The sequence below is a fragment of the Tupaia chinensis genome, unplaced genomic scaffold (assembly GCF_000334495.1).
Source record: "Tupaia chinensis unplaced genomic scaffold, TupChi_1.0 Scaffold000247_1, whole genome shotgun sequence".
NCBI lineage: Eukaryota > Metazoa > Chordata > Mammalia > Scandentia > Tupaiidae > Tupaia > Tupaia belangeri.
The window spans coordinates 976471-990334 of record NW_006159725.1 but is presented as its reverse complement, the minus strand read 5'-3'; the positions used below and the strand labels follow the sequence as shown (position 1 = coordinate 990334).

At 51.8% G+C, this 13864-nt stretch overlaps 1 protein-coding gene across 1 annotated transcript in view; it reads right to left on the bottom strand.

Moving 5' to 3' along the window:
• GRIK4 (glutamate ionotropic receptor kainate type subunit 4) overlaps nucleotides 1-13864 on the bottom strand; it is a 394611-nt gene that overhangs the window by 29569 nt on the left and 351178 nt on the right. The window contains exons 13-15 of the mRNA XM_006148794.3: nucleotides 9403-9512; nucleotides 5698-5871; nucleotides 1489-1654 (exon numbers count right to left, since the gene is read on the bottom strand). Of these exons, the coding sequence (XP_006148856.1) occupies nucleotides 1489-1654; nucleotides 5698-5871; nucleotides 9403-9512 (450 nt within the window). The remainder of the gene's footprint in view (nucleotides 1-1488; nucleotides 1655-5697; nucleotides 5872-9402; nucleotides 9513-13864) is intronic.

Here is a 13864-nt window from a genome sequence, read left to right as displayed (position 1 = left end):
GCCCCCCGCCATTGCAGAGTGGCTGAGGGAGAAACTCGTGCCTTTGTCACCTTTTACAGAAAGATGAGGAGAAAAGAAGGTTCTGAGGCCCTGTAAATCCTGCCTACTGCTTTCCTCATCTGCCCAGAAGAGCTTTTCCATGGCCAATCCTCCCCCCGCCCCCCCCATTTTCTGGTAGGAGAACTGAGATCCTGGTCATGTCCTTCCAGTGTTCCTCGGGTTGGAGCGGGAAATGTAGGTTCACTTGGGACCCACAGAGACACCGTTTGGAGGAGCAGTGCCAGCTACTTCTCCACCCCAAAGCAACTTATCAGTCACAAGTCCGATGCTGGCTCCTGCTTTGCAAATAATAAATCAGAAACTTCTGGAGCTCTATCCAGACCCTATGCTCACGTGATGTCTCCACTAGTCTCTGTGCCAACAGCTTGCATGCAGCAGGGACCAAAGGCCTTGGACTTGTTTCATGTGATAATGAACTTCCTGTACATCAGATGGTTAGACACTATTAACTCCAAAGAGACCTGCTTCCTTCAACATCTTGAAGCAAATGAAAACTACTATGTTTTTTTTTTATTTAAAAAAAAATTGCTATAAGGTACATGCACTTGTCAGAGAGAGAAAGAGAGAGAGAGAGAGAGCACCCCCTAAGGGGGATGGCCACACTGCAATCCCTTCTCCATTTTCCTCTTGTGATTTTGGACACACATGCACACACGCCTGGCATGATTTCAGGCTGTCAGGTCTAGGACTTGAACTGTGCAGTTGGTCATGTGGGATCCATCTGCTTTAACCACCACACCACCTGGTTGGCCTTGAAAACTACCATTCTGCCTGGCCTACCTCTGTCAGTTTTAATGATCAAACAGATAGTTGGCCAGGCAATCCACCTTTGTGGCAGGGCCTTCTCCTGAGCCTCACAAAGGATTCCCAAAGAAGACACTAAGATCCTCATCAGAGACCTACCTAGTGTAACATCAATGAAACCAGTTCCCCTTACCCTGGTGTTCCTCAAACTCTAGCCATTTGTGTAGTATTGTAATCTTGCTTAATCTAAGCACTACGTATAAAATTTAACTCACTTTAAAAAGTGTAAGCACCATGCATTATCCCTATCCTATGCAGAAACAGAAATAAAACTACAGGTGTGAATCACTACACACATATTTTTTCCTGATGTTCATTAAAAATAAACAGAACTATTGTATTCAAAAACAGTTCTATGCATTGCACCTAAAATCGCCTCAAGTCCCACCAATCATTCATGTCCAACATGGGTGGGGACAAGTTGATATAACCCAGAGTTCTTATGGGATGTCATTCCAGGGGTATTTTATAGAGCGAGGGAAAAATAAGCCCCACGTGGACCTCCAAACTAGATGTTCAAACGAGATAATGAGATGAGGAGAGATGTTTTCATCTCCAGCAGACAAACATCTCAGTTTATTCTGTCCAACTCCCCATGCGGGTGAGCGACCAAATGGGGTTTACTTGGAAGAAGGTCATGCTGGAGCCTCCGTGAATTGTGCCGTACTCAATGGTGGTCTGGTCGGCCAGGTCGTCCACTGATTCAATGGGCACATCCATGCGCTGCACGGTCAGGAAGGCTGCCAGGTTGGCCGTGTAGGACGAGATGATGATCAGCGTGAAGGCCCACCTACATAGAAAAGACCAGGAAGCCGTCATTGCCCGGGCACTCCTGAGAGTCGTGGTCTCCAGTCCTGCTGTGACAGAGAGACCAGACGTGGCTTTTTCTCTTTCTTTCTTTCTTTCTTTCTCTTTCTTTCTTTCTTTCTCTCTTTCTTTCTCTCTTTCTTTCTTTCTTTCTTTCTTTCTTTCTTTTTTTTTTAAAGAGATTTTTGCTATTGGGTATGTGCCCTTGCCAGAGAGAGACAAAGAGACAGAAAGTGAGAAATCACCTCCCCAGGAGGCATGGTCACACTGCAATCCCTTCTCTTCCATTCTCCTCTCAGGATTTTGGGCACACAAGCACTAACATGAATTTTAAGGTGCTGAGTCCGGGACTCAAACCACGGTCGACTACATGGGAGTATAGTAACGTAACCATTACGCCATCTGCGGGTCCCAAGACCAGGCGACTCTTCTTCAGGCTCTTCCAGCTTAGTGGGGGAAGGGAGAGAGGACAGGGCTTATGACATCAACTGAAATGAATCCAGTTTGAGAACGTTGCCTAGAAGCAGACAGAGGACTGTTTTCTTATTTGTTAAAGGAGGTGATTCTTGGGTTGTTATTCAACAGGCATGTGGTCCATGAATGTGAGAGGTTGGGGGAGTATGAGGGATGGGCTAAGAATGAGCTAAGGGTGCCCGCTTGGAGGGCCCTGTCTGGAGCAGAGCTGGCACGGCCCCCCGCCTCCTCCCATGGAAGCCGGCCTTCAGCTGCACACCAGCGTGTCCTGCACACCTGCCATGAGCTACAACCGCTATCCCGTGTAGCAATCCCTGCCATTCCAGGAGGCGCACTTCGCATCCCAGTGTTACAGGTGAGGGTTTGGGGCTCAGAGGAGTGACTCGCTACAGGACACATTAATAAATTTGTCTTTTAAAATCAATTCCACCAGCTGCAATGGCAGAAATTTTTAATAAGACGAATTGGCAAAAAGCACCTTTGAACTGCGGGACAGTTGGAATTCAAAAATATTCACACGATAGCCATGCTATTTCAAATCAGAAGGTTGTCTCATTGAGCAGATAGAACTCACTTAAACTGGGGACCAGCAATTGGCATAATGGCTATGTTGCTGGACTCCCATGTAGTCAACTGTGGTTTGAGTCCCAGACCCGGTGGCTTAAACTCACGCTGGGTGTGTGTGCGTGTGTGCCCAAGATCCCAAGAGGAGAATGGAAGAGAAGGGATTGCAGCGTGGCCATCCCCGCTTGGGGGTGATTTCTTGCTTTCTGTCTCTCTGTCTCTCTCTGTCTTTCTGGTGAGCACATGCGCCCTATAGCAAAAAATCTCTCAAGAAAAAAACAAACAAAATACTCACTTAAATTTAGACTCATTTTGCCAAGCGAGCAGCATCTATGTTCAAGCCATTAAACATGGAGTGTTCTGCGTAGTAGGTTAAACAGGCCTTGTCCTGTCTGCTTAGCAGTAGGCTCTACCCTGCAAACCTTAGTTTCCAAGGGGTTCAGAGATAAATCTGAGTATGATTTAGAGTGGAGAGTCCCGGTTCTGAGAGGGAGATCTGAGTTCATGAAGCTTTGCCCACGTGAAGACGTTGCCAACAGTGCTCTCTGATTGCCACAGGACCCAGCAACTGGCAGCTGCTGGGTGGGTTTCCAAGAGCGGAAGTCTCATCTTTTTGACCTGTGTGGCCAAAAACTGGTGGCCGCCTCCCGGGGTGAAGTGACAGGGACACCCACTGCTTGGTGGTACATCCATATGCCAGACCACTAGGGTGAGCCTGCCTGCCACTCTGGCTTTGTCACATTCCACCTGGGGGACTGTGGGAAAGCCTCTCACCCTCCCTGAGCTCATGTGTTTGCCTAATAAATGGGCCAATATTGCCTGCCCGGCCTGTCTTCGGAAAGTTATGAGACCACGTGAGGTACTGTCATCAGCGATCAGTCATCTGTAGGGCACTAGGTGAGAGGGAGAGGCGTCTTAGAGACCCTCCGGCCGATGTGGATGCAAACAGCTAGGCCACCCGCCTCCTTGCTGCCTTCCCTGCTGTGCTCCGTGTGTGCTGGGGGTGCCTCCTGCCCAAGGTCTGCCTTCCCCTGCCTCTGCTCTTCTGAGGAAGCTGCCACTCAGATCATCCCCAGGGGAAGCAGTGTTCTGCATCTCCACAGCTGTGTGGTCAGTGCGTGGGTCCACAAGCGCTGGGCGTGGACGTTACCTCAGAGTTGGCTGGGGAGGGTCCCTCGGCCCCATGGCTGCCCCTGTTCTGGCGTCTGTCTGCCCTGGGCTGTATAAGCCACTGGTCATCAGGGAACGGCCTGAGTGTAAGTGACCCAGTGCAAGCCCATCACTTCTGCTGAGAAAGCAAGCGATGCCCATGCTGCTGGAGGCCAGGAGAGCCCTGCTCTGTGTCAGAGGGGCGTGACCCTGGAAAGCCAGTGCTCTTGTCCGTGACGTGGCATTTTCTATCACTTTCTCTGGGTGAGGAGGCCAAGGAAGGCCACCATGGCCCTGCCTTCTGACTTGCACTCCCCCGGAAAACTGACCATCCCAAGGCCCTGACTCAATAACTACCAACTCCAAGAAGCAGAGTGGTCAGGGGTGAGGGACCATCATGGTGGCTTCTTACTAACACTGAACCCCTTTTACACACATGCTCTGGAACACAGTAACCATGCCAGGGGCCAGCTATGTAAGGCAGCACTGAGTCTTTGGCCTAAGGGCAGGGCAGCCTGAAGGGCAGCTGGGTCTCTGCAGCTCTCATGCCACCCAAGTCTCTGGAGGAGAGATTTCCTAGGGCAGGGTAGGGGGAGCTGACAAGTGTATGGAATAGGCAGCGGGGCTCTTCGTGCACCAATGACATCGAGCACCCTCCGGACAAGAAAGCCTGGTAGAAAGAGGCCAGCTTCCTCAGCTGAGATCAGCTCACCTCCCGGGCTTCTGCCCAGATTTCCTGAGTCTCAGGGAGCTTTGTGAATGTCCCTGCAGAGCCCATCTCTCCTGCCTGGGGACATGAACCCCAGCTCTCCCCGCCAACCGCTTAGTGACTTCTCGACACTATGTGGGGATGGGTAAGCATTTAAATTCACCACATTTATTGCTATCGAGGAAAAGGAAACCCACGCGGGCAGGGGCTGTGGTCCCAGCTGCATGTTCGCTCCCTCGCACCCCAGCTTCAGCGCTCCTCTGCAACTCTGTCCAGGCCACCCTACCCAGCATCCACACCCAAGGTGGAAATACCACTTTTCCTTTTCCTCTGGCTTAAACAGGCTGAAGGGGAGGAAGGAGGACCGTGGTTGTGAATTCTGTATGCCATGGCTGCCAAATCCAGAGTGGATTTTTAAGAAAGGATCAAAACTTTGAACTCTGCAAACTAGCCTCTCTAGGCAACATACATATTATATATATATACACACACACATACACACATATGTATGTGTATTTCATTTCCCTCCACATAGTCTAATAACGATTACTAGTCATACATTTATGGAGCACTTTCAAGGTTCCAAAGAACTTTCTGGACAATGAATGACTCTGAGCGACTAAGATTGTGCACGTTCCCACACCTGCTGAGATGACCCCCCTCCCAGGCAGGTGCATAAACCTGAGAAAGCTTTGGGGTGGCGGGGTTGATGTGGCAGCTGGGCTGGGCTTCCTCCAGCAGGGACTTCCTGCCTCAGGCTCATATTTGCATAAATCTACCTGAGCCTTTGTAGGCTCTGCTCAAACCTCAGGTCATTTTCAGATCAGGAAGTTAGCAGGACTTTACCGAGGGCCAGGCTGGCTATTTTCTCCCCACTTCCCTTCCCACCTAGGCTGTCCTCTGTATCTGGATCGCAGGGCAGAGAAAGGGAAAGGGAGAAGACAGTACTAGGGGCCCCATGCACTGCCCCCCATGTTGGAGCTGGGGAAATGCACCTGAGCTCCCAGCCAGAGGCTTGGGGGCTCTCAGGTCCCTGCCTGCCAGCACGGAGGACCCCTCTGTGTTCCTGTAGCATTGGTCTGGTTCCCCCAGCACTTCCTGTCCGCCCCTCCCCTCCTCTGGGACCTTACCAGACACCACTGACGCAGCGGGTGGATAAGGCGCGGGGGGCGATGGTGGAGCCCTGCTGCATGAAGCCGCCGACTGGAAACCAGAGGCTGTTACCCAGGGAGTACTGGTTCACCAGGAGGGTGCACCGGCCCTGGGCACAAGGGTGTGGGCTGTACCACTCGTAGGGCGTCAGTCTGTGGGAGAGAGGGGCAGAGACTAGCACCGTGGAGGAGGGGTGAAGGAGAGGGTGCTGGGTGGCAGGAGGGCTCTCCTTTCTGGCCTCACCTCTGTGCTCCATCAGTGGCCTTTGGTTTTGGGCAAGTCACTTTTGTTCCACTTGGCTCTTCCCAACCAATATAGTGAAATGGCTGGGCTGGGCTGGTGGTCCTCAAACTGTTTATAGCCAATCAAAGAAACACTTCTTCCCCCCACCAAATAAATTCCAACATGGAGCTCCAATACACAAAATAGACAAAAGTGGAGCCCCTTGACTGGAAGCCAGGGGTGTCATGTAGTGGACAGGCTGGGGAGATGCTTGTTCTGCCACACCAAGGAGATCAACGGGGGAACCCTAGAGTCCCACGGAACCACAGTTTGAGAACCCTCAGTACAGCACAGTAGCTCTAACTTCGGCCTCCATCAGAGTCACCAAGAAGTCTTGCTACAACAGTGATGGTTGGACCCTTCTCTCGAAGGTTCCAGATCACTTGGTCTGAGTCTGCCAGTTCCCCGGTGATGTTGGTGCCACCAGTGCGGGGAACACACTGAGGATCACTTGTCCTAGAGGGCTTCTAAGGCCATGGTTTGCAATTCTGTCTGCCTTTCAGACTCCCTGGGGAGCTTTGACTAAAATTCTGATGCTGGGATTCCACCCCGAAGATTCCTATTTATCTTGTCCAGGTGGGGCTTGGGCTTCAGCACTTGTTTAAGGCGCCCCAGGTGAGTGTGATGAAGGCAAGGCTGAGAAGGGCTGCTCAAGGCCCCTTGCCTCCCAGAGGCAGGAACACTCCTCCCGCTGTCCTCGCCTCAGAGCTGAGCAGTCCCCTTATGTCTCCAAAGCCCTTGCTTCCCTGCCCCAGGCACATGCTCAGCCCTAGCCTGGCCCCCACCTCAAGTTCCCGCTCTGTGCAGGTGTGAAGGGGCAGGCCCAGGGCACCCCAGGTCCTGCTGTTACTGGTCTTCCCCAGCCCTCACTTGGCCTGGTGTGCACTTGATGTTCTGGCATCAACTCCCCACCCCACCCCCGTTTCCACGAGCGCCTTCCATCCTGAACACCGGGTGAGCCTGTCACCCTTGGCCCCGTGTCCTGTGAGATGTGTTCCTTCTGCATGTGCGTGTCCTGAGCACCGGCTTCTCTCCTGGTGCATCCCAAGCCTGCAGACCATGGCAGGGACCTGGGAAGCTTCTGGGATCCAGATTCCCAGGCCCTATCCCTAGGGCTTCTGCAGCCACAATCGAGCCCAGGGATTCAACATTCTAAAAGTTCCCTGTATGACTAGTGATCGGCTGGCTTGGAAAGAGCTGCCTGAGATTTGTAGCTTGCAGGCATTTCCCCCTCTGAAATCGCCCCCAGAAGAACAATACAGAAGAGATAAAAGCAGAGCTGGTCAAGATGAAGAGGCTCTGGGGCCCCAGAGCAAGAGCCGCCTAGCAACCTCATTCCACTCTCCAAGTCTCAGGCAGCTCTCAGGAGCCTTTGCACTCCACAGAGCCCTGTATGAAAACCGCTGCCTTCGGATAGAGCATCCCAGGCTGCAGGATGCTCCGCTGTGTGGTTGACCCGTGAATACATGCTCTTGTTCATCTTTGCGTGAATTCTGGATCCTGGGGCCGGTGTGTGTGTGTGTGTGTGTGTGTGTGTGTGTGTGTGTGTTGAGGGCAGGGAAGAGGGGTGTCTAACCCCTTGGGGCTGGCTGTATGAAAACCGCTGCCTTCGGATAGAGCATCCCAGGCTGCAGGATGCTCCGCTGTGTGGTTGACCCGTGAATACATGCTCTTGTTCATCTTTGCGTGAATTCTGGATCCTGGGGCCGGTGTGTGTGTGTGTGTGTGTGTGTGTGTGTGTGTGTGTGTGTTGAGGGCAGGGAAGAGGGGTGTCTAACCCCTTGGGGCTGGACTAAAGCCTCAGGTATCGGGCCTGGAAAAGTAGATTCGTGTGCATGATTGGTAATCAAGCCCCAAGACCCTCCCAGGCTCTCAAGGTGTCCTGAGAGCTGCGGCCCGCCATGCACGGGGCTCCATCAAAGGGAGCTGGTGTGAATTACAGAGCAGCAGCTTCTTAAAGCAGCTGTGGATGGTGCTACAAAGTGGCGGGGAGGTGTCAGACAACATGCAGGCTCCCGTCTCGCCAGCCTCCCTGACAACAGGTACTAGACAGTGGCAATGCCCTATAGGCCGGGAGGGGAGGGGCGCCCGAGCAGCATTTCCGCTGCCCGTGGAGATGACCGGGTTGTCAGCGAGGCCTTTCCTTGTCTGGTGGACCCTGTGGCCCCCATGACTCTCGTGACCTCAGCCTTGATCTTCTTGGAGACAAGGTAATGCCAGCCTTCCTGGGCAGGACGGGACCACCCTGGGGATCAGGGACTTCGGGGCTCTGCGGGGCTCAGGACACTGCTGTCCCATCTCCTAGCTAGAGAGAGCACATGCTTCCCTCGATCTGTTGCACACACCTGACCCCCCAGTCCCTGGAGGTGGGATGTTCACTATGGCATCATCCTGCCCCTGTGGTCTGCAGGGAAAGGAGAAAACTGAGGGGCACCAGCAAACAGAGCCACATAGAAGCCCATCTAGAAGCTCATCCCGAGCAGCTCTCGGCTCCACGCAGCAGCCCTGTCCGAGTCTCCACGACAGTACGTGGAGGGCTAAGCGGGAGGCAGGGGTATGAGTGGGTGGCCTGAAGCTACCAGCGCACCTTCCATTTCTAGGTCATGAATTGGCCTTCTTCAAGTCCAGGCTGGGTCCAACAGCCTGAGGCTCAGGGAGAAACCACCCCCACTGGAACGTGCTTGGGAAATCACAGCCTGCCAAGTCTCCTTAAGTTTTCCCATAGGGCAGGGCAGTCCTGGGTTTCTGAGGAGAGGAGAGGACTCCTCCCCATCCTCCTCCCCCCAATCTGGACACTTGTCTGGACTCGAAATTACTCGCCAGTACCCCTCTCCACTGTGCCCTCCTAAAACCTGCCACCCTCTGGGTCCCACTCAGTAAGGCAGCTGTGTTCTCAGAGGCGGTGCAGGCTCTCTGCAGAGGAGGCCTTGGGCCCTCCTGGCTGCCATGGCCTGGCCCCCACTCTGCGTCTGCAGGTGTTTTTTGCCATTCAGCATTCTGTGGAGGCCCTGGCGAGGACAGATGCCAGGGCAGTCGGACGCATGCTGCTTAATCAAAAGGACCTCCCTGCCACCCTCCTTCCCGCTCTTTTCCAGGGCTCTCCAACAAGCAGGAGGCAAGAGGTGGAGCAGAGGAGGCAAGGCAGGGGTGCAGAAGCAACCCAGACCTGTCCAGCTCACCTGGCCACATCCTGCACGTGAGGAATGTGAAGATGGATGGGCGGGAGTGTGAGGCTGACAGCGGGAAGACCACGATTCAGGACCCAAAGAAGTCCTTCTCCCATCCCTCCAAGGTCTTCCCAACCAACCCACCCCCTCCTCCTCCCAACCCCCTCCCCATGCAGTTCCAGGAGATGGACACAAGGTGGCGGTGTGAGGACAGGGAAGGGGAGGGGAGCTTACCGAGCCACAAGGAAGAGGACACAGCTGACAGCCAGATAGGCTAGAAGCATGAAAAGCCAGACGCCTGGAGAAAACGGGTCCAGGAAGGAGAAATAGCCGGGTCTGCGTCCCTGGAAACGGAGATAAGAACAAGATTCACTGTACGAATTCATTCAAGGCAGCCCATGGTCAGAGCAGGGCAGGGCAGAGTAGGGCAGAGGGTATGGTGAGTGAGGATCTGGCCCCAGAATGCATTTCTTCAGGTTCTGGGTGGCTAGTTTAAAGGATGAAGGCGTAGTGAGGGCAGCTGCAACACACCGATTCATCCCTGAGCTCAGCAGAGAAAACAGCACCCTATGGCCGCTTCACTCCCTAGGTCAAGGGAGGCTTTGAGCTGGGAACCAGGGGCAGCCCCGATGTTGGGATGTTTGCTATGCATAGCCTGGAGTCCTCTGGGAGTGATGGGGATGGCTCAGGGAACTCCTGCGAACCGCTGGTATTATCTACAGGGCTGGGACACAGCAGCAGCCCCCTCCTGGACACCCACATCTTTCTCATGAGAATGGGAACACAACAGGCATCCTTGGGCCTCATGTGCAGGGAGATCTCCCACAGTGAGACCTACTCATGTGAACCTTCCAACAGTCCTGGGAGGCACAAATTATTGTTTGCATCCAACCAGTGAAGAAACCAAAGCTCAAGGCAGTCAGGAGCTGTCTGGGGTTACACAGCTTGTCGGGGGAAGAGCCAGGATCCAAACACTTATTTTCTGACTCGAAGCCCAGGGCTTGGACCACTAGACCTTGAGAAAACATGGCAGGGAAGTGCTTGGTTGGAGTCATGTGAGCCAGGAACAGAGCCTTGGATACCAAATTCTTGCCATTATTCACAGGAAAACAAAGTGGGATGAGGGGTTCAGCCATCTGCTCCAACTCTTTCACTGTGTGGGCTTGGGCAAGTCCCCACCTCCTTTGATCTCTGTTGGATGTTCAAAGGTGACACTCTGGCAGCCTCCAGGCCACAAAGAGCCTACAGACTTGCTTCATTCACCTTACAGCAGTCGCCCTTATGTATTTGTTGCCTGCATGAAATCATTGGGACGTTTCTTATTTAAACATCTAGATTTCCTGGCTTTAATTTTGTTTTTTCCTAATGGGGTGATCTGAAAACTCTAGGTCCAAGTTCCCAACTGGCTGACGCTGAGCGGTGGCTGCCCACTGTAAGCAGGGCATGCTCTGTCGTGTGCCAGGCTTGCTGCCGTCCTTGCCTATGACACCACTGGAGCAGATGCTTTCTAAGGACCAGTCTAAATGCAAAATGCCATGGTCTTCCCATCTCAGGGATCCAGGAAGTCCAGAGACATGCAACTTCCAAGCTCAAAGTCATATCAGTCTCAGCACGACCTATCAAGGATTGTCATTTACACTGGGGTCCCCCCAAACCTGAAGGGCAACTACCTAGGCCAATACCAAACTAAACCACCAGCTCTCAGAGCTTGCATTGTCCATAACTAGAAGAATCCACAGCTCCCTTGGGACCAGTAGTTAGCGTAATGGCTATGTCGCTGGACTCCCGTGTAGTCAACCACGGTTCGAGTCCCAGACCCAGCAGCTTAAACTCATGCTGGGCGCGTGTGCGTGCATGCCCAAGATCCCGGGAGGAGAATGGAGGAGAAGGGATTGCGGCGTGGCCATCGCCCCTGGGGGGGTTGATTTCTCGCTTTCTGTCTCTCTGTCTCTGTCTTTCTGGTGAACGCATGCGCCCTATAGCATAAAAAAACTCTCCAAAAAAAAAAAAAAAAGAATCCACAGCTCCCAGCTGTGCCCATGGCTACATCTGAGGCCAGAGGGAGGGTATTAGTTCTCAGATTGTATTATAGTCCCACAGCTCTGGTCATGGGTATTTTCCACTTCTCTTCTGGGTGGTTTTCCATTTCTTCTTGGGCAGCTGGTGGGTCCATTTCTGAACCACCTGGGGTATAGTCTTACTCTGCCCTTTGGAATGAACAGCAGCACGTAAGATGCAAATGGCTCTCACTTTCTGCTGTCCTGGGCTCTGTGGGCATCAGCAATGTCTGGGACTAGAAAGCAAGCCACCAGGTCTGGGACTCGAACCATGGTCAGCCATGTGGGAGTCCAGTGCCCTAGCCACTACTCCAGCTGCTGGCCCCAGGCCCTTTTTGATCCCAAAGATTCTTTGGAAAAACATATATGAATTTTGCATGCCCTATCACTCAAAACACACATGAACTTTGCATGCCCGTGACCTCTCAAGTGGTCTGTCTGGAAGTCGTTTTCTGTCACAATATGGCCTAAACCAAGCACTGCCGTTTGGTACCCGCTGTGCGCTGGTCACCTCCTAGTGCATCCAGGCTTCCTATTTTCATTTCTTATGAAACCACGTGATTTATGGGGGAAATAAAGCAACTCGATGGACAAAGCCCTGTAACTAAGGGAGGGAAACAGAGAATGGGGAGAAGCCTATTTGGGCACGTCTCACTCCATCATCAATCAAAGAACTCTAAAGGTGCAGAATCCCAGCACATGTCCATCTGGGGCTGACCGTGTTTTCATCATCCTAAGAGGCAGAAGCCGACTCACAGTTCAAAATCCACACACGGAGTCCAGGAGGGAACAGAGGAACTGATCTTGTTCACACCTGGCACAGACGTCACTAGCTTGGGCCACTCCTTGGGTCCATTTTTTTGGAATATTTATTCATATGCTTTTTGGCTATTTGCATGTCTTCCTTAGAGAGTTGTCTGTTCAGCTCATTTGCTCATCTTTTAATTGGGTCGATCTCTCTTCCCCCCGCCCTAGGTAAACTGAGTTCCCTGTATATTCTGGTTATCAGTCCCTTATCTGGGGCATAGTCTGCAAATATATCCTCCCATTTCAAGTGCTGATTCACTCTAATTATCATCTCCTTTGCTGTGCAGAAGCTTTTTAATCGATGTAATCTCACTTGTCTATTTTTGGGATTATTGCCTGTGCTTTGGGGGTCTTGTTTAAGATGTCTTTGTATTCAGTTGTCTCTGAGAGATTCTCCTGTGTTCATTTTATGTATTATTATTATTTAATTTGCTATCAGGTACACACACCCACCAAAGAGAGATAGTGAGAGTGAGAGAGAGAGACAGAGAGAAAGAGGGAAAGTGAGAAAGCAAGCCACCAGGTCTGGGACTCGAACCACAGTCAGCCATGTGGGAGTCCAGCGCCCTAACCAGTACGCCAGCTGCTGACCCAAGGTTCTTCTTGATCCCAGAGATTCTCTGGGAAAACACTCATGAATTTGGCATGCCCTGTCACTCATGACTATTTCACTCGGTGTCTCGTAACTGACAGATATCCAGGAGGGGAAAAAAGAAATCTTTTATTGTTGCTTTCTGAATCGGAGACCCCATTAGATTGCTCAGTGTCAGAAATCTATACCTGATGATATCACAGCAACTGAAATGGAGCAAAATGACAGGACTATTTAAAGCTGCCATATTTGGTTATGGGTGATAAGAAATGATGCATAGCCGTGGGAAAAATTTCTGGAGACTCAAGTTATAAAACATAGAACATCACACAAACAAGGACCAAGACATAAACACAGCTCTGCTCGAGACCTATCAGTCACACCGACGAGGAAACATCTGAGTCCGCTGGTGACTGACTGACGCCAACCAGAAGAGCGAGCGATGGGCAGTCGTTTGAGAAGGGGGTCTGGGCTTATCCAGCCTTGGATCAGGTGGAGCCCAGGCTGTTTACGTGATGCCGAAGAGAAAGAGGCGCTTTGCAAGACTCTGAATGGCCACCTTTTTTTTTTTTTTTTTTTTTTTTCCACTGTGGCTTCTTGAGATTGCTTCCTTCACAGAAGACATCTGAGTTACTGGTTCTTGGGGCAAATCAGATGTCATATGCCATAGACGTTTCGTCCTCCTAATAGATTTCCTTTAACCCAGAGGATGTATGATGTGGTACTTTTCTTCTGCTCAACTCCAAGTGCTTCATTATGTGCTCTTGATTTCAATACCCCATTTTTCCATACTGACAGATGGCAGAACTGAGACCCAGGGAGGTTAAGTGCCTACCTCAAATCACTGGTGATGGCTTCAATTTCTCGGGTGCTCATTCATCACGCTATACCGGAGACATGCCATGCTTGCCTTCATTCAACTGGCAGCGGCACTGCATCTTCCACTCTTTTTCATCTTTGCAACTTGCTCCAATAAACTTCCTAATTAAGCCCACGCCTACTCACCAATGCCAGCAGAATCCCGACCTACTCTATCTCACCCCCTTAAAGCACTCTTACACGTTATTTGTTTACACCCATCACCGTTGATTGGGGCTCTGTTGTGTGTATAGGCATTTGTATTGATTTACACATGTCTCTGTTGACTGCAAGTCAGTCCAGTTCCTTCTGGTGACTACAACCACCACACTGGAAGTAGATAGCTGCTTTAGTTAGTCTCTGCCCCAAACACTGAGGACAG